The sequence below is a fragment of the Thunnus albacares genome, chromosome 13 (genome assembly GCF_914725855.1).
Source record: "Thunnus albacares chromosome 13, fThuAlb1.1, whole genome shotgun sequence".
NCBI classification, from domain to species: domain Eukaryota; kingdom Metazoa; phylum Chordata; class Actinopteri; order Scombriformes; family Scombridae; genus Thunnus; species Thunnus albacares.
In genome coordinates, this window is record NC_058118.1 from 26784558 (window position 1) to 26803554 (window position 18997).

General features: G+C 37.7%; 2 protein-coding genes across 3 annotated transcripts in view; one reads left to right on the top strand and one right to left on the bottom strand.

Moving 5' to 3' along the window:
* lig3 (ligase III, DNA, ATP-dependent) overlaps window positions 1–2683 on the bottom strand; it is a 23150-nt gene extending 20467 nt beyond the window's left edge. Inside the window, exon 1 of the mRNA XM_044371683.1 lies at window positions 2662–2683. The gene's annotated coding sequence lies outside the window, so the exon portion shown is untranslated. The remainder of the gene's footprint in view (window positions 1–2661) is intronic.
* Window positions 2275–18618, top strand: tmem248 (transmembrane protein 248). Of its 2 annotated transcripts, none has more exons than XM_044371687.1 (7): window positions 2275–2646; window positions 5749–5907; window positions 7345–7633; window positions 10372–10522; window positions 11710–11893; window positions 13541–13722; window positions 15175–18618. In XM_044371687.1, exons 1-7 carry the CDS (start codon window positions 2644–2646, stop codon window positions 15230–15232), a joined length of 1026 nt encoding a protein of 341 aa, XP_044227622.1. In that variant the 5' UTR covers window positions 2275–2643; the 3' UTR covers window positions 15233–18618. The 2 variants fall into 2 exon arrangements, with proteins under 2 accessions (XP_044227622.1, XP_044227623.1); XM_044371688.1 differs by having other exon boundaries at window positions 2278–2646; window positions 13541–13684.
* The last annotated feature ends 379 nt before the right edge of the window (window positions 18619–18997 follow it).

The window sequence follows — 18997 nt, forward strand, 5'->3', positions numbered from 1 at the left end:
CTGCATTCTCTCTAATGGCCAGCAGGGGGGCAACTCCACTGGCTCCGAAAAGAAGTCTTTGGGGCGTGCCTACCTTGTGATTGACAAGTCGTAATAAGGCGTAAGTGACAAGGCGTAACTCCAGATTCGCTGTGTATCCGCGTAAGTGTAGCCGTTGTCGCCACTCAAAGCTGCCAACTTTCAGGCATTGACCGTGAGACTCACGCAATTGACACTTTTCACATGCTCTCATGTCACATGTCGTCATAACTGATAATGCTGCAGCACGAAAAGAGGACACTGACAGCGCACTGACAGATAAGACAGAGCAGCACAGCGCAACAGCAGCAGCGAGAAATATACACAAATCTGTTTTATTGTAATTTATTCCCATGCGTGAATGCACCATGCTAACCAAGCTAGCAACTAGCGTTAGGGTTAGCGCCACCCTGTCGTCCAAATATGGTTACTTCTGGTTCCCAAGATGGCGACTGTCAATATGCCAAACTTGAGCAAGTAGGTCTATCTGCAGAATTGCAGCATCTACATGACACACCCACTTGGTTAAGTTTAGGTATGAAGACAAGGATGGTTAGGGTTAGGGGTCAGGAGGGTGTGTTGTGTAACATGCTGATATGGTCTCAACATGGGGGGGTTCATGTAGTAAAGTGGGTGTGTCGTGTAGGAAGTATAAAGTAGCATAAAATGGAAATACTTAAGTAAAGTACAAGTACCTTAAAATTGTACTGAAATACAGTACTTGAGTAAATGTACTCTGGGTTTATGTCTACAAAACATAATGTCAAGTAGTATCTGTTAAAAAGTCAGATCAATACAGTTCACCCACTAATTAGTGAATTTTATTTAACTATCTATACCCATATAACTTCAACTAAAATGGGAGCAGACAGACATTTTATCCAGTCATTTATCCACCAAATTGCATGCTAGGATTCATACAAAGATGTATTTGAAATTTTGTATAGATGGCAAATCCTAGTAACACCTACTCCACTTAGGCGTAATGTTGCCACCCACAGAGCCTGATTTTGTGCATGCTGGCTTGAGACACCAACTGGTGGTATTGGCAGAATGTTCAGTTTCGCCAGCTCTGATTATGAGTAAACCACCAGCTCAGGATGTGAATAGGAATTTGTGTATGCTGCTCAAAACATACATTTGAAACTTACATTTGCAAACATTAACAGCATCTATAATGCATGCTATGCTATGAAGTTTAACTGGGACTACTTTCAATTGAAGAAATAGCCTACTGTCCATATCATTTGGACAAGCCAATTTGATTTGTTTTTATTATGATTCACATCACAGGTTACTTGCTGATTTGATACTAAATTGTAGGTGTGTAGTTGTTTTCATAATATACAGTTAATTGGAAATGTATCAACATGTGAGCCCAGAGCTTTTTGTGGCAATGTTGCCTTCATTCCCAGAAATTTGATTTTATTAATATCATTATTAGTATCAATATCGTTACAATTTTCATCATCTCTGGCAGATATTAGTTGAATTATCAATTATTTGCCAACTATTAAATTAATTGCCAATTATTTTGATAATTGATTCATTGTTTTGAGTCTTTTCTTTTTGGAAAAAAAATGTCCAAATTCTCTGATTTCAGCTTCTCAAATGTGAATATTTTCTGGTTTCTTTAGTGCTTCTATGACAGTAAACTGAGCATTTCTGGGTTGTGAACTGTTGTAGACAAAACAAGGCATTTGAAGACGTTACCTCGGGCTTTGGGACACAGTGATTGACGTTTTTCACCATTTTCTGACATTTTATGGACCAAACAACTAATTGATTAATCAGGAAAATAATCGACAGATTAACTGATAATGATAATAATAATTGTTAGTTGCAGCCTTACAAACCCCAAACTGAATTTGAAAAGTTTGTATAATGTATATCTGAATAAAATTTGGCAAATGTATCAACATATGAATCCTGTGCGTTTTGTACTCTTAAGAAAAACATTTAATTTTTCTTTATTGAATAGATAGCATAATGCTCAACCCATCATAATAAACAATGGTAATCAAACACAGCATAGATGCAATATTATTACTATACACACACACACACACACACACACACACACACACACACACACACACACACACACACACACACACCATTTTTATTTCCGACAGTACTTTAATGCAGCAAAAGCCTTCAAAAAATTGTAAACACACCGACCGCTCGCTTGTCGTCTACGTAGATTGCGTACGCGTAGATATCATCCACTACACGGACGACCAATTTCAGGCGTAGATTCTACGGAAATCACGAGAAAGCGGCGCTGCAACGCTTCTACTACGCAGTGCGGGTACGCGGAGGAGATGTCGGCAGGGAGGACCCAGATACATTATTGACGTTATTCCAAGCTGTAGGCATGAGATGTTTCTCACCAGAGCAGCAGTAAACAACTGAGCAAAAGAATGGGAAGGGGTGTCCGCGGTGTTTCTTACGCTGAAAGCCTGGCTGTTTCCACCCAACACCGACTTTTGCTTCTCAGCGGTATATTCAGGAGGGACTAGCAAGCTAGCAACACAAGCTAGCTTCGCAGCGATAACTGCTGCCTTTATTGTGGCCCTCAACGAACCTCCCAGCTAGCATCCGTCGCATGCACAGAAAGAGAAAATGGTGAGAACAGCTTACTTGTTGTTTCATTCAATTCTAGTTTGGCATTGTCGTAGTGTGACATCCATAGTTGTCATATCTTTGGAGCAACTGTCAGAGGGCCAGGTTGCTAGCTTATCCTGCTACAAGGTTGACAGCTTCTGTCACCTGCCTGCGGTGTCTTGAGAGCCAGACCCAGCACCAGACACAACCCCCCTGCAGTTCAAAGTTATCCAGTTTAATTGCTTACTTTATAAAGCGTGAATGAAACCCCTCTGGCTTAGTTTCGGGTCCCTACAATTCGGTAATTCACTGTTTTGATCCAACAAAATGTCAACTTCTAGGCTGGTAACGTTACTGAACGCTGCAGCCTGTCGTAGTAATGTTGTATTTTGGAGGAGGGAGGATATATCTTTAGTATACATGCAGCCAAAAAGCAGAAATGTTATAGTTGCTGCGTTACTCAGAAATGGTTTGCATAAACAGTTATCTTACCTCTTACGCCATAGCAAAAACTTGAAACGGTCAAAAACGATGGGCAGAGGGGTGAGGTCTTTTTATTTTTTACGAACTTAAAAGTAAATTGTAAAAGTGGCTGGCAGATTTGGAGACTGACAGACCTGTTTTCTGCCTTTTATATAATAACATCTAGTTCCCCCTCTTAACTGCTCTGTATTTTTGGTGCTGTGAATGCAGTGAATCATGAGAACATTTTGCATTATAAAGTCTGTCATACACTATTTTTCAAAACATGCATCCTATTATGTATCATGCAGTAACCTAATTTTAAAGTGCCAGCCAGAAACATTTGTTTCATTGTTTCATCAGATTGGCTGAATACCACTGCTGAAGACATGTCAGTTTAGATACTTAAGTATCCCCTGCAGACATGTTTTTAAGTTGTATATAAAATACTCTGAATGATTATTTGTATCTGATATGGTTTTCTTTTAAAATCCTGAAAACGGCATCTTATCCTTCTCAATCCAGAATCTATGAATATGCAAATATCGTTAATTTCAGAAGTTTAACTGCCGAACACAAGATGTCTGCTACTTCACTGTAAAGTCAATTCTTAGTGTTTGTGCATTGGAGGCTTCAAGTTTCCACATCACACTTGTGTTAGTTGAATTTTGGACCAGGATTGACTCCAAACTAGTTGTAATGTCACAAATCATGTTGGCAGGACCACCCTTTTAAAATCAGATTTTCAGTGAGCACAAATTTTCCACTTTCAGCAGATGAATGTGAAAACTTCAAGTGTCAAACTCTACACATATATCATTCTGTACAGAGAAGCTCAAACATCCAAATGTAGGAACAAGAAGAAAAACATGTTATTGAGTGGAGGAGGACTTTAAAATAAACCACTCATTCAACATTAATGCCATTTTGGACTTTTAAAAGCAACCAGTTTATTGCATAAATTAATTGCGTGGTCTTAAAAGGCAGCTCTGCTGACCTATGTCCTATTGAATCATCACACCACGGCCAAAAGTGTCTTGCTAAACCAGTTGAACGTACAAGTAAAGATGTAAGCAACACACAAGTTCCAAATACCTGAACAGACATAACAGTGCTGCACCTGAGATACTAGTGTACGGTTAAGCACTTCAGCACAGGATTTACCTGCCTAAAAATATGTTGTGTTGGAGATATGTTTTGAAGATAGTTAAATAAGTAATGTTGTCTCATTGTGTGTAATGTTTATACCACTTTGTTTTGTTGTGACTAAAATTAATGCTGCAGATTAACAAGAAACTTGCACATGGCTGTTATCAACACATAAAGCTAAAATATTCATATTATTTAGTTTAGATTTAATTATCTTTAGAGTATCGGATGCTACATTATCAGTTGCATTTCACCAACCTTGACTGGGCAAAATAAATTATTTTTTAAATAGTTGATTTTTTAGATCTATGACACCCCATTTAGCATGTCAGCCTCAACCTTGTGAAATCTGTAAGAAGGATACTGACTTAGATTCAAACTAAACTATCTTTGCTTATTTTGTTTTTTATTTGATTATTTAATGCTTATCATTTTAACCCTAAATCTTCAACAAAGCTTGTCTGTCTAGGACTTGGATTTTCTTTTTTCTTTTTTTAATGAACTTTTCTGGTCTAATTATGTATGCGTCACTTTTTAAATATTGTAATTTGTAGGGCTGTAGTCAACCAAAGAAAATCTTGGTCGACTAAAATCGTACATAATCTTCAACTAATTCTAACAGAGTGCACAGTAAACTCGGCAGCCATACATTTCTGTATTTCTGTTTTGTGTCTTCAGGTTATGCTAGCCCATTGTTGCTAACTTTGGAGCTAACCTCCTTCACTTTTCCAGCATTGGGGAAACAACAGACGTGACTTTTTAGCATTTATTAACTGACACACTGTAGTCTGTACTGTACATTTACTGCCAGACTGATAACTTACTACTAACCTTTTCCTCTGCCCCGCTCGTATATACCGTCACTTCTCTGCCCCTCGCTCTTTCCCACTTGCTACGCAAACATACTCCTTAACGGAGCCACGCTACCAACGGTTTCCCTGGCAACGACAGAGGTTGACTCACGTACCGGAACAGCGCTGCTCAGAGACTCCCAAACGCTATCGATTTCAAATATCAAAAAAAAAAATTTTTTTGGCCTGGTGGGGGTTCTCGTTGTATCATTATGGAGAAACACAGATTCAGTAAACGTTCAGTACGTTCAGTAAACGTTGAGTACAGTTGGACCCAGCAGTCTCCGTTAGGTTGGGCGAGTTCAAAGTTGTGAAAACAACGGGGGTGTTTTGAATACACCCCCGTTGTTTTCACAGGTAATTTGTTAGTCTGTCCCTCCCGCCGCAGGAAATAATGGATTACTCCTGGAAAGCTGTTAATGTAGCACTTTTCTCCTTATGAAAATAACATGGAGATTATTCGACCAATGAGAATTTAGTTGGACAAGAGCATATCGACCAGCTAATCGACCAGTCGACCAGCAGACTACAGCCCTAGTAATTTGACCAAAAACAGACTCAAGTTTTGAGAGTTCACCTGTTATTCATGGTTCAGGTGAGATTTTATTCACCATCATTGATAGAAACCTTTGTCATACATCGTGTGTTTGTCCATATGCAGGTGTACCTGTTAAATCCTATAGAGAACCTGAGAAGCTACATCAACAACCGTCCACCGCTGGTCATTTTTATGATCAGCGTCAGTGCAGTGGCCATCGCCTTCCTGACCATCGGTTATTTCTTCAAGATTAAAGAGATCAAGTCTCCAGAGTTGACAGAGGTGAGGTACACCCACACAGTTCTTTAAAACAGATGAAATTGCATTATCTGCTCCATTTAGTATTCCTCAAATATCAGCAAAATATAGTCACTGCTAATGCTAAAAGTTAGTTCATGACCTGTGTCCCAAAAATCTGAACCATGTCGCCTTTACCTTATGACCTATTCAATAGTGGTTGACGGATCAATCAGTCGGCCGATTTAATTATGGATTAATGGCATTTTGAGATAATTGGCATCAGCCGATGCCTGCACTCACGAGGCTGATAACTTCATAAGTGATGATGATCACGATTGTGAATTCTCATGGTAGATAAAAAGGTCTACATTTGGCTGCTAGAACCTCCGCTAATGCTGAGCAGTGTGCAGAGATGATCATAATAAGTTTTTTTTTGTTTTACAAAATTTAATTTTTTGATTACCTGTGGACATTTATTTAGTTATACATTTTTTATTTGAAATAATTTACTGCAGACAGAGTGCAGATCTACTTAAGCAAACAGAGACAATGCAGACAATAACATTAGTGTTATATAAACGTTCATTTAAGTTCAGCAATTTTGTGTCTCATTTGTTATAATTATTATTAAATTGTATTTTATCATATGCACAAAACCCCAACATATCAGCATTATATATCATCCATCAGCCTCACTGCTCTCTAAATATCAGCATCGGCCATTGAAAAACCCATGTTGGTTGACCACTACTATTCATCCTCCTCTAGTCTCACCCAGGTCCGTCTGCAAGAATAAAATAAGCAACTAATTATGGTATAACAATTAAGAAAATTGGGTTTTCTTGATATACTGTCAAGTCAAGTAAGTTTTATTTATATAGCCTAATATCACAAATCACAGATTTGCCTCAGGGGGCTTTAAAATCAATACAGCAATATAACATCCTCTATCCTTACTGTATTTTTAAAATTTTGTTTATGTTTCAGTATCCATCTGATACTTTAAATATGATTCAGTAATGGTTTAAAATCCTAGATATGCCAACATGATTCCTCTCATCTTTCTTTGTGCAAAATTTCATTTTTGGATCATTTCCATCACAATGAGTCTTTAAATCACATCACTTAGCTCTGATGTGCACCTTGCTGGAAGGACTTTTTGGAGAGAATAAGAAGTATAATGAAAACCAGACACAGAGAATGTGTGTGTGTGTGTCTTCAGTGCATGAGAGATATATTTATGGAAATAAACATTTGCATGTGGATCTCAACTGGAAGCATATGTAAATCAAAAAGACTGTAGACAGTAACATGGAAAACGGATTGTGAGGAAACCAATACATATAGTACAAGTAGGTTTAGATGTTTCCTGCCAATACATAACGATAATATGACAAAGATGAATATGATTGTATTGACACATCAATTGACACATCAGTGCCAGGTGTAAATTAAAAACCCCCTTACCCCCTTTCTCAGGACTGGAACACTTTTCTGCTGCGCTTCAATGAGCTGGACTTTTGTGTGTCAGAGAATGAAACGATAAAGCACGGCCTGAATGAGTCGACCACGCCAGAGAGCATGGTCGTGACCAGCGGTCAGGCTCGTTCCAGCACCCAAGTTCCCCTCCTGCTAGAGGACTCAGGTCCCATCAACATGTCAGTCCCCATCACCCTCACGCTGGACCCCCAGCGCCCATTTGGAGGATACTCTCGCAATATTACCCACCTGTACGCCACAGTGCTGGGGCAGCAAGTCGGCCTATCTGGTAAATTCTCATTCACATTAATAGTTTTATTTGTTCCATGTTCAGTGTTCAGAAAATCAGTATTTATGTTTATTGGGATATCAGCTAGGTTGTTGTGATATGTAGCACAAGAAGCACCTGATTGGCTCTGCACATGAGATTTGTTGACAATAAGGAAAATATCGAGAATCACTAACCATATCCTTTAAATATATTATTGTTCCAAAAATGTATTTGTCAAGTGAGACATGTACTGTATGCAGTCCATAATGTCTGCATGTTACTGTTACCTCTTGGTGGGAATTTATCCTTTTAATGGGTTTTAACTGGAGTCTTTGTGTGATGACTTTGTTTAAACATGGTGAGCAAACAGGGTGGCAGGGTTGTATAACATTAAGCTGTTCCCATCCAGTCCTCCTATAGATTTCAGACTTAAAGGTTTCAGAAGGCGTAACAAAGTGAACAATGGCTGTGAGGTTCTGCATTTATCATGTCTGCATGCTTAAACATTTATTTGTTAACTTTCCCATTAGTCTCCTGTGACAACACAAACTCAAAGAGAATGTGTGTTTTACTTGCTCCCTCGCCTGTGTGAGGGAGCAAGAGAGCATGTGTACTTACTGTACTGGTCCACAGAGAGAAACTTTTAAAAGGATAGATGAAATGACTGCGACATTGAACTTTGCAGATTTCTTTCTTTCAGGCTGGTTTCACACCTCAAACCAAAAGGCGTTTCTCAGTCACTACCAACCTGGCTGTCGTTGTCTCTGTCTTTGCCTTGTGTAACTAAATCATCTTAAAAGAAGTTTAAAGAGTTTCACTTTTAACTTCAGCAATTGATAGTCTGGCAGACATGGAACAGGAAACATACGTTCATATTTTGCCGGGATGGTTACCTTTTTTCCCTTTCATACTTAAATCAGATGTCATCTTTGAAACAAATTAAACATTTAAGACAACAGACTGAACTTTGGAGCATTATATGGATATGTTGCTTACAACACAAACATAGGTGTGAGGACACAAACTGTTACATTTCACCATTTTATTGCTATAACTTGCAACAAGGGACAGATGAAAATTAATATGTTGTGTTGATAGCTACATTCAGAGGGGATTAGATTTTCCAGGTAAGGTCAGATATATATTTTTTTTTTTACAGCGCTACACACTGATATTAATCCCATCCAGATTAGCTGTATCTGTGGTTTTAGTCCTACTTATGAAGACGTTCTATCTTCGGAAAAAAAAAAAAAATATATATATATATATATATATATATATATTTTTTTTTTTAATTATTTTTTTTTTTTTTTTTTTGCCCTTGTTTGTCTTTCACTTTATGGTGCTGTTAAGAGGCTTGGTTGTGTGCCCTTGTCCTCAAATTTAAAGCCACTAGAACGGATGAGCAAAGTAAACGAAGAGCTATGCAAATATTTTATCACACTGAGCAAATAGTGCTGTCTGTTTGGGCTTCCGCTGAACTAGAAGTGAATAGAATATACCAAGGAACTGTCAGCCTCTTACAGAGGCGTTGTGAAATCACTTAATCAAAAGAGTTTTTCTCTAAATGATAGCATATATAAATGAAATAATAAAAAAAATTTGTATTTAAAAACTCACTGCATATAAATGTGTATCTTTTGTTAGATAGACCAGCATATACTGTATATTAGATATTATATTATATTATATTATATATCTCACTCACCCTGAATTATGGTTCTCTAACAAAATCAGTTTACTGCAAAGTCAAATGAATCCTTTATTTAATTATTTGCTATTAAAATTTCAAACTTTTTTTTTTTTTTTTTTTTTTTTTTTTTTTTTAATTGCTCTTGTGAAAAATGCTGCCTTTTGAGGGAGCACTCAAATTGAAGCATCGGTGACGATTCTGCTGGAGAATTATTCCCCTGCATAACAAACACATACATGAACATTATATCTTCCAAAGAGGAGGAGCTGCAGCACCAAAAAGCCTTAACATGAGGATATCAGCACTGTACACCTATATGAATATGATTGGATGTTCCTGAGAGGGCTGTCAAACACGTCCACTTGTCCATCTAATTAGCCTACAAGTCTGTTTTGAGCGAAAATCACCTCATTCAGGTACATGATGACTAGACAGGTTCAACGACTTTCATGTTCCATTATGTTGTCTGATTTTGATTGTGAGAATAGGAATTACTTTTGCTTGGAGACTCCTGGTTGTACCTCCCTTGATACGCGCTTATGTTGACAAAGCCCACATCTATCCTCAGTCACACCCAGGAGTCCACTCGGTTTGACTGATAATCTTCTAATCCCCATTGAAGCTTGATAAATATTGCATAAACCGACAAAATCAGTTTGTCATTCGTAATCAGGGGAGTAGCTTGGTATGACATCAAATATCGCTGCTCTGGCTCTCCCTGGTCTCCTGCTGTGGGAGTTGTATTCATACTGTTTAGACTGCACCAGGCTCTAATAATTGCCTCAGAGCTAGTAGGCGCCTCTCCTCAGGCCTGTAGGATGCAGTTGTTCCCATGTCAGCATAACAGTTACAAGAATGTGGATATGCAAGTTAGACACATATGACCTGAGCTCATGGGTGGGTTTCATAAACAACTTGGTGTGACTGAAAATTGAAAGAAAATTAGAAAACGGACACTAATATTTTTCTCTTAGCAGTGGTTTGAAGCTCACGAGTAATCATGTTCATTTTATATTAATCAGTTATCTGCTGTCATGGTGTCCTCATATGTTTTTGTGTTTAGGCCGGGAAGCCCATGAAGAAATAAACATCACTTTTACCCTTCCTGTATCCTGGAACTCAGACGAATGTGTTCTGCACGGCCACTGTGAGCAGGTGGTGTTCAGCACTTGCATGACCATCACAGCAACCGGCAATATCTTCCCAGTCACAGTGTGAGTTGGACTGCCTCCCTGTCTTACAAGGACACACTTTATATCTCTGCACAGAGCAGGCTGTTACTGACAAAATGAAATATCCCCATGTTTTCACATAATTTCTGACAATATTTTGAGTATTACGTTTAGTGCCTCCATACAATGTTTAATCTAAGCAATTAGTTGGTAATATCTGAGAAAAGAAAATGTGTACCATGAGTATGAAGGCCAAACATATAGAGGTATTTATTGTTCTTTACACTTAGTTAACAAAGCAAAAATATTTTCAGATTAGTCAAAAACTAAAAGCTGAAATTCATAACAGTTTTTTGTTCGAATATTATACAATCTTGTCATCTGCATGGTGGAGTGTTGTTAGATGTTGAGACTGAAACAGTGGTTGGACTTAATAAACTGGGCCACTCGCTAGGTCACAATAGCCTTCGAACTGTGACCATCAGCAGCTGTGAGTCAGAGGCTCATTTCACAACAGCAGTTCAAAAATACTTCAAATTACGGCAGTGTATTATTTCACAAATAATTTAGAGACACATTTGCTAGTCCTACAGGGGTCTTGCATCCTCATACTTGGGGTGCAAGTATGATGCTTTTTTTGATTAGTGAAACTTGTAAAAAAAAAAAAAAAAAAAGCAAGAGGAAATTTCTGTGTTGCAAAAGCATGCTTGCATGTTGCAAATGTCGGGAAACATGTCCCAGTAACTGCAGCCTTCAAGGCAAAGCAGTAGCTTCCTTTGTCAGTCTGTGAAACTATAACGAGCTGTCAGCGTGTCATTTTTAAAAAATATTTAGCTTCATCGGATGTCAGATGTGACTTACTTATTGGTAGTTTGTCATTGCTTTCAGAGTAGATGTATAAACTCTAAAAGTATACGTAGATAACTGTCTGTAATTCTGTCTCAGTGTATTGATGTTTATTTTATTATTATACATAGTTTAGCCCTATAGGATTTTAACAGATTTGGTCTTTTCCTTTCTGTTTGGATGGGTAATGATCTATGAAACTTCAAAATGACCAGTATTAAATAATAAGGAATTATGAAATAAATAATTGCATGATTAAATACAAAGAATTATATAAATGAGCCAATAAATTCTTCATCTTTAGCATTTCTGTCATAACCAACATATCGTGAACAGTTCCACGACACCAGTCAACAGGCAACAATCTGTGTTTTGCTTTGCAGGCAGCCGCCACACTGCGTGCCGGAGACATATACTAATGCCACGTCTTGGTACAAGGTGTTCACCACAGTCCGCGACTCGGATACTAAGTACAGTCAGGATTACAACCCCTTCTGGTGTTACAAAGGAGCCATCGGCAAAGTGTACCACGCACTCAACCCAAAGCTGACTGTCATCGTCCCCGATGTGAGTCACCACCTCCTTATTTTATGATAGCCAACATTGTTTAGTCACAGTATTTATTTAGTAAGAGTTTGTTGATCCAGGATCCAACGTTTTCATTCTAATGTCTCAGTTGACTTGCATAGTAGCAGCTGAGTCAACAAAACTATGCATAAGATGGGCACAGCTAGGCACACAAGATCTACTATAGGGGCTTCTACAGTGATGCACTAAGTACGGTTTTGGTCAGAACTGAAAACAGATTCTGGGGACTATATTAGAAGAAACTTAAAAGTCGAAACTACAAGTATTAAATCATAAATCAAGAATCCTCAGGTGGGAGATGAAGTCCTTCCAAATGTCTGACTCCTTTGTCTTGTATTCCTCTTACTCAATTATTTTTAATTTCCCATTTTCTATTCATTTTTCTTTTTTCTTAAATAAAAAAAAAGTTATCATGCAGACCATATTGAACTATGAAAATGAGCTGTAGAACATTTAATTCAGTGTAATTACTACTTGACCTGAATAGGTCAAGTGTATACTTTTTTGAATATTATAGTATTTTATACTTTTAGATATCTTTTCTTTTTGAGAGGGCCATATTTTTAATGAAATAGTAGCAGAACACAACAACGAAACAACAAGAAATCCCAAAAGTGACCTATTATTCCAGTGATTGCGTTTTGGAACTATTCAGTTGTAATTTCCAGGTAGAGTATGTGATCACTCCCAAAAGCCCCTAATAGAAGAGGTTAATGTGACCGAACACAAAGCCCATTCTGAAAGCCATTTAGTCTTACTTCTATACTGATGGCAGTAGATTGTTCCAGGATTACAGTGATCCCATTGATAGGCCACAACCGGGCTCTGAACGGTCCGATGAGCCTGAAAACAATTTGAAAAATATGCTGCACCCGCACAGTTACCTGATCTCAGCGCACTTGAACACACGGAGGATTCAGGAGTGGTGCTTGAGACAGCCTTTTCCACTGCCATCAACAAAATAATAGAGAAACAGATGGACACTTGACTTTTAGTTCCTTCCTGTTTCTGTTATTTTCTTCTAAGTCTTGAGGTGGGATTTTAAGTTAAAACAGCAAGGGTCTGTCATTCTAAAAGAGTGCTGTGAAAAGCTTTGGCTGGCAATTTTCAGCAAATCACATGTGCAGAGCCAAACCAACACATGAACCTATCTACTTACAAGTGTTGTGTGTGTATCCAAAGCCTGATATATCTTATTCCTCTGTTATTACCTACGTTGTTGTCCAAAAACTATTAAAAACACAGAGCAAATCTGATGAAGCAATGTGCGAAACGTGTAATTCACTCCTTTTGTTTTTTTAATAAAATAGTGTTAATCCTTATATCCTGGTGTGCGCTGGAATACTTTTTAGATTCACTATTTTAAACACATCAATGAGCCACACTGTTGCACACATCGTCGGAGCAAAAGAACACATGCATGCAATATCAGCTGTGCAGTGTGAGAAGCTCCTCTGATCTGTAAACTCACACCATAACTGGTCTTAAATATATTAAAAGTTAATAACTGCAACTCTTAACAGTAAGACAATATAATCCCAGAGTTTAAATCTGCATTTTGTTTAGTGAGCCAGTAGAAATCAAGCATATAGCCTTTTCACAACCTGCAGTGTCTTTTCTCCCCAGGATGACCGTTCTCTCATCAACCTGCACCTGATGCACACAAGCTACTTCCTGTTTGTCATGGTCATCACTATGTTCTGCTATGCAGTCATCAAGGGGCGGCCTGGCAAAGTACGGCAAACCAACCCCGACTTCTGCCCTGAGAAGGTACAACAGACACCAGCAGTGCTATATGACGAGAACAGGTAGTTTCAGCCAAGCGTCAACTGACCAGTGATTGGTCCAAGACATGATCCAATCACACTGCTGATTTTCTGCCAATTGGATTTTCTGCTAATTGTCTAAAATATTTGGACGTCTACATGTATTTGGTTGTTTTTTTTTTGTATGTCCTGCAACAAGATGACACATTAACTCCTTGATGCTTAGAAATAAAGAGCACATATTAATACTGCCTATGTTAACACTAACATATTTTCTAATTATGCTTCAACTGATGATGTTTAAAGTGATTATAGCAGGAGATGTGTTGTTGATAACCCAACAGAAAAACATAAAACCTGAGGGGACACTGTTATGTGCTGCTGATGTGATGTTATGTGATGCTGGTCCTCGGCTGTGTTGCATCTCGCTGTCAAGGAAGACCGTGTTCTTTGGTCTTATTGCTTATTGTAGCTCAATGCACACACAACCACATGTGTCACCTTTCAACACAGCCACTGTACAGGGAGCCAGCCAGGTCAGAGATAAGATAGGTCAGTGTACCCTGACTCTTTGTCTGAATCTGGCCAAACACGTCAGCCAGGAGAGTGCCCCAGCTGGCTGAACAGTAGAACAAATGAGATTATAAATTTGAAGACTTCTGTTTGAGGTACTTGAAATGGCAGATCCAGTGTGAAATGAGTCAGATACTTTCCTCTCCAGCTGATATTTCACTAAAATAATTGAGTGAATTCTTCAAAGCAGTGGCTTGTTCCCTGCTTATTGAAGAGCTTATAAATCTTATGCACAAAGCTTGATTAATAGTCAATACTAGGGGTTAACAGGAGTCCCACTGTAGATACCTACGGTGTAGGTTTTGATTTATACTTCAGCATTGGATTACGTGCTTTCCTTATATTCCCCACAGTGACACATTCTTTCATTCACTTTGTATATTAGAGTGATGATGTAACTGTAACTGGAGTTACATCCAGGTCATTTTGCTTTTTCTCATTACTGAGTAGGAAACTACTTATTTACATTCCTGAAAAGCGGAAGATAAGAGTCTTTCTCCAACTTCCTTAAGGTTGTCTTTGCTCTCAAAAATGACTACTGGCATCAGAAACTTGTATGAGAAAACATAAGCAGCTAATGCTGACCAATCACATTTCTTGCAGTCTTCGTGTGGTATATCTGTAGCTGCTGAAGCCCTGACATGTAGTTAAATTTTTAAAGAGATGTACATCAGCTACATAGCCTACAAAGTTGTAACGTAGGTATTATAACTACACTGTAACCCCTTAAGCACAACTACACATCCAGCTTGATTCTTACTTACTATGCAAAGGATTTGAACAGTTCATATTTTGGTGCCATCAAGTGGTAATATCAAGAATGACACTTTGAACGACAAGAACACAAGGACTTTTAAAATTGTTTTATTGTGTGCAGTAATCCCTGTCATGCCAAACTTAAACCCTTTTCTTGTCTTGCAGGTTGCATTGTCAGAGGGTTAAAAAGACATCCGAGATCTGTCTCAGAACTTACCTGTAACATGGACAAACTCAAAGAAACAGAAGAAATGAAAATAAACATACCAGTTGCCTAGTGAACCCCGGAAATACAATAAGGGACACAAAAGCTCTGTGAATGCATTACTCTTGCAATGTTGGGTCTCTCCAACCAAAGATATACAAGTGCCTGTCTCTGTGGTGTAAATATTTGTAGGAACTCTAATATTCAGTGCAAAACCTTTTTTTTTTCTTTTTGTTTATTCTTATTATTTTTGCCTGAGTCCCCTTGTGCCATGTCAGAACATGCAGTACATTAACAAAGCAAGAGGCCAGACTATAGAACAACATAGCCATTTTTCTAGCAGTCATTTGGTCCCATTTCCAAGCAAGATACTTAAAAAAAAATCAAGATGTTTTGTGGCTTTTATCACAGAGTTATTGCTGTAAATGTTTGGATATCTCAAAACTGTGTGTGAACAAAGTATTTTTTATCTCCCATGATGACAAAGCATGATGTTTAGTCACTCTGAAGATGTTTAAGTGAGCTAAAGTATACCTGAATATCTGGTTTGGGTTATTAACTTACGGATGAGATGCTTGTGACACATTTATAATTAAATCTTCAGTATGCACTTGTCATTGCAGCCTTGAAGGGAGGAGAATGAATGTAGCACTTTCTCTGCACCTGTGTAATCAAACATCTGATCAGAATTTGGACATGGCATTAATGTCCATGAACTCTCAATTCTATTAGGTTTTTCTCCAAATTACGTTTTCCTTTTTGTGTCTGTGATATTAAGAAACGTGTAGTATTTGAATGCTAGCACTGTGCACATTAATGTATGAAAAGATGAATACAACATGAACAGTGAAATTAATCCATTACATCAGCAAATTAATTTTAATGGCAGTTAAATAAGCTGCCAGACTTCCTGTGGTTTGTGTTGAAAAAAGTTTTTTTTTTTTTTTGTATTAGTAGATTTTGGCACTCTTGCATATATTTTTGTCACTTTTCCTTCCTCTGTGGCTTCATCAATCACCTGCCTCTTGTCTTTTATTTGCTGCTTGTCGCCCTGAAGCAGCAGTTTAGTATTTTTGGCTTCTAGACTTATTTGATGTTCATTACAGTCTTCTCAGTTACACCTGGATGAAGCAAAACATTATCTTGCCTTACCTTCGGTGGACTTGCTTGCTTGAAATTAGGTGGGGAGAGATTATTTTCTCCCTTTCCAACATTACCTTGCCAGTCTCTTCTTCCACAGCCATCCTTCTCATTTTGTTTCTTCCAGTATGATGAGCCTTTGGTTTGAAATCAAACGTGTGATCTTTGTCCTATTAATGTAATTAAGTGGCCCTTGAGTTATTATATTTTCTGACTTACTTGTGCTTTCGTTTTAAGCAAATCAATATGAGTTCGACATGTTCAAGTGTTTGCATAGTTAGTGCACCGTTAGATTTCTTGCACATTTTGTTATTTGCTCCTGTGATTTCTTTTGTTTTCTTTGTCCAAGATCACATGTGAACAGTGGTGTTGAGTTAAATAAACCTTGTACTAGTTGAATTGTTCCTAAAAATAAATATAATTATATATTATTATATAATTATATTTATATAATTAATATATTTATGATTAAATAATTTTATTTTTTATTATTTTTTAGTACAACAAAATGTGCAAAAAACCCAGTGTGCAAATGTGTGTGAGTGAGTTTTGGGAAATGTTTTGATAAATGAAGGCGGCTTTAGACTGTGATTCTCTCCGAGTCTTGACTTGACGGGGCAAAGAAATAAAACAAGCTCACCTCCCCTGACTGACGTCCACATGTAAATGTTTCACCTGACATTTTCACCTGAATTGTGACTCTCATTGTGTTGCGCTGAATCTCTCATCGTAGCTTTAAGGATAAAATTTTGTGCTCATCCTGTGGTTCGTATTTTGAGAGCACGGCTGACTTTGACAATCATTTATTCTAAATGTACAGCAACACATATTAGATTTGCAATAAAGAAAAAAATGTTTACTGTAATTTGACACAAACGTAATATCTATTAAAGTCTGTTTAAGAAGTCTGTACCCAGAAAACATTCAGTGTAAATTCCAAATCTTCCTGCAGTCTTTTAAAAAAAAAAGAAAACAGTCTAAGTCCGCCTTTAATGTCTGTTATGTAAGACTTTTTTCAATAGCAATTACTGAAACATTTTACTTACCTCTGTGTTATAATTTTGTTCCATAATTGATGTACCTGTTGAATGTACTTTTTTTATAAACAGCATAATCTAAATCTGAGATGCAACATTCAGAATTCCAAGTGATTTGAAACTATGATGTAGTTTTTTTTTTTTTTTTTTTTTTCTGTTTGAAAGGCTTTACTTGAATTGTGTTTTTGTTTGAGTGGTATTCATATAAGATTTATCTTTTTGTGGCAAAAATGAATCTCTTGTCACATTATTGTATCAAACACTTTGTACTTTAATTGTTTGATGTGTGTGTGTGTGTTGGTGAATGAGTGAAAGAGGTTGGGTTTGGGTCCTTTTATTCTCCCCCCCCTCCCCTCCTACATTGAATGATGCTAGGACAAGTCTTCCTATTCTGATGTGTATCATATTTGAGCATGTTGCTTTTACTGTCGTCACTATCTGCCGTTTGTGCTCCCACGGTTGGACTCTTGCTTTTTTCTGCAAGATCCGTCAGCTCTTACTGGACGGCTGGATATTTTGGTGGTTGGCCGGTGAAGGGAACTTGAAGATGTGACTGACTTCTGTCATAATGCCAAACCGTCATAATATGTGTCGATGACCTGCATTTACCTGCGACTTATCCCTCCTTGTGTGATGTACTATCCTCGTTTTTGGTTAGAATTGCACCTCTCTGATTGCAAAATGCCTTAACATTGTCCAAGTTTTCTTTGTGTCACATATCGCATATTGTAAAACACGCTGGCTTTACAGAAACAAATCCAGACAAAATACTAATTTTATCACTTTTGAGCTCCAAGAAACTCAAATACTTAAGTGTACATTTAGACAAATGGATTTTAAAGGAGCAGATGCTTGCTTTTGTAGTTTTTAAATCTACTCCACTATATCACTAAGGACTGGAGTAAAAACAGTGGAGCCATATTCCCCTTAGTGACAACATCATCTTCTAGTGTTCTCGGCTTCACATTAAGCAAAACACACATGTAAGTCTCTAATACGAGGCTGCCATTTCACCTTGTTATCCTTTCTGTCATGTTAGCAGCGCTTACAGGCAAGTATTAAGCCAACTCTGTGCCTTCTGCACTATCGAGCTGCATCCTCCTTGTACATACAGTAGATAGGACCATGATAGGTTTAATGTGGCTAGGACGTCATTCAAACCCTTTTCCTTTCCAGTGGAACTGCTGTAAATGAATTCAAGTTTAAATAAACTGTCTCTAAAGTTCACCATCACTGTGTCCCTGATCCCCCTTTTTTTCCATTCTATAGTCTGGTTTTTATCACTTTTTCTACAGGGAGATTGATGATCTGTCATTGGGAATAAACAATTGTCTAGTACAGCGCTGGAAGTCTCAAGTTTTCTGTGTGGGAGTTACATGATAAGACTGATGATATTATGTTTTTGTTATTGTCAACAAACTCCATGAAGAGACCTAAATTAACAATGTGTTAGACTTTCTCTTAATACTTTCTGTGGCGCTCAGCCCCAAGCTCATATATTCCTACTGAAGATGTACAAGAGGAGACCCAAAAATTCTGAAAATTGATGAAGACGTAGTCATTATAAAATGTTTGACTTGTATCTTTCTAGTCTTCTTCAACATAT

What these genes read in the sequence shown, in the direction of transcription:
- tmem248 (XM_044371687.1), top strand. An exon ending in AATATCTTCCCAGTCACAGT is followed by an intron (nt 10,523 to 11,709) that starts GTGAGTTGGACT and finishes TTTGCTTTGCAG; the next exon opens with GCAGCCGCCACACTGCGTGC. An exon ending in TGACTGTCATCGTCCCCGAT is followed by an intron (nt 11,894 to 13,540) that starts GTGAGTCACCAC and finishes TTTTCTCCCCAG; the next exon opens with GATGACCGTTCTCTCATCAA.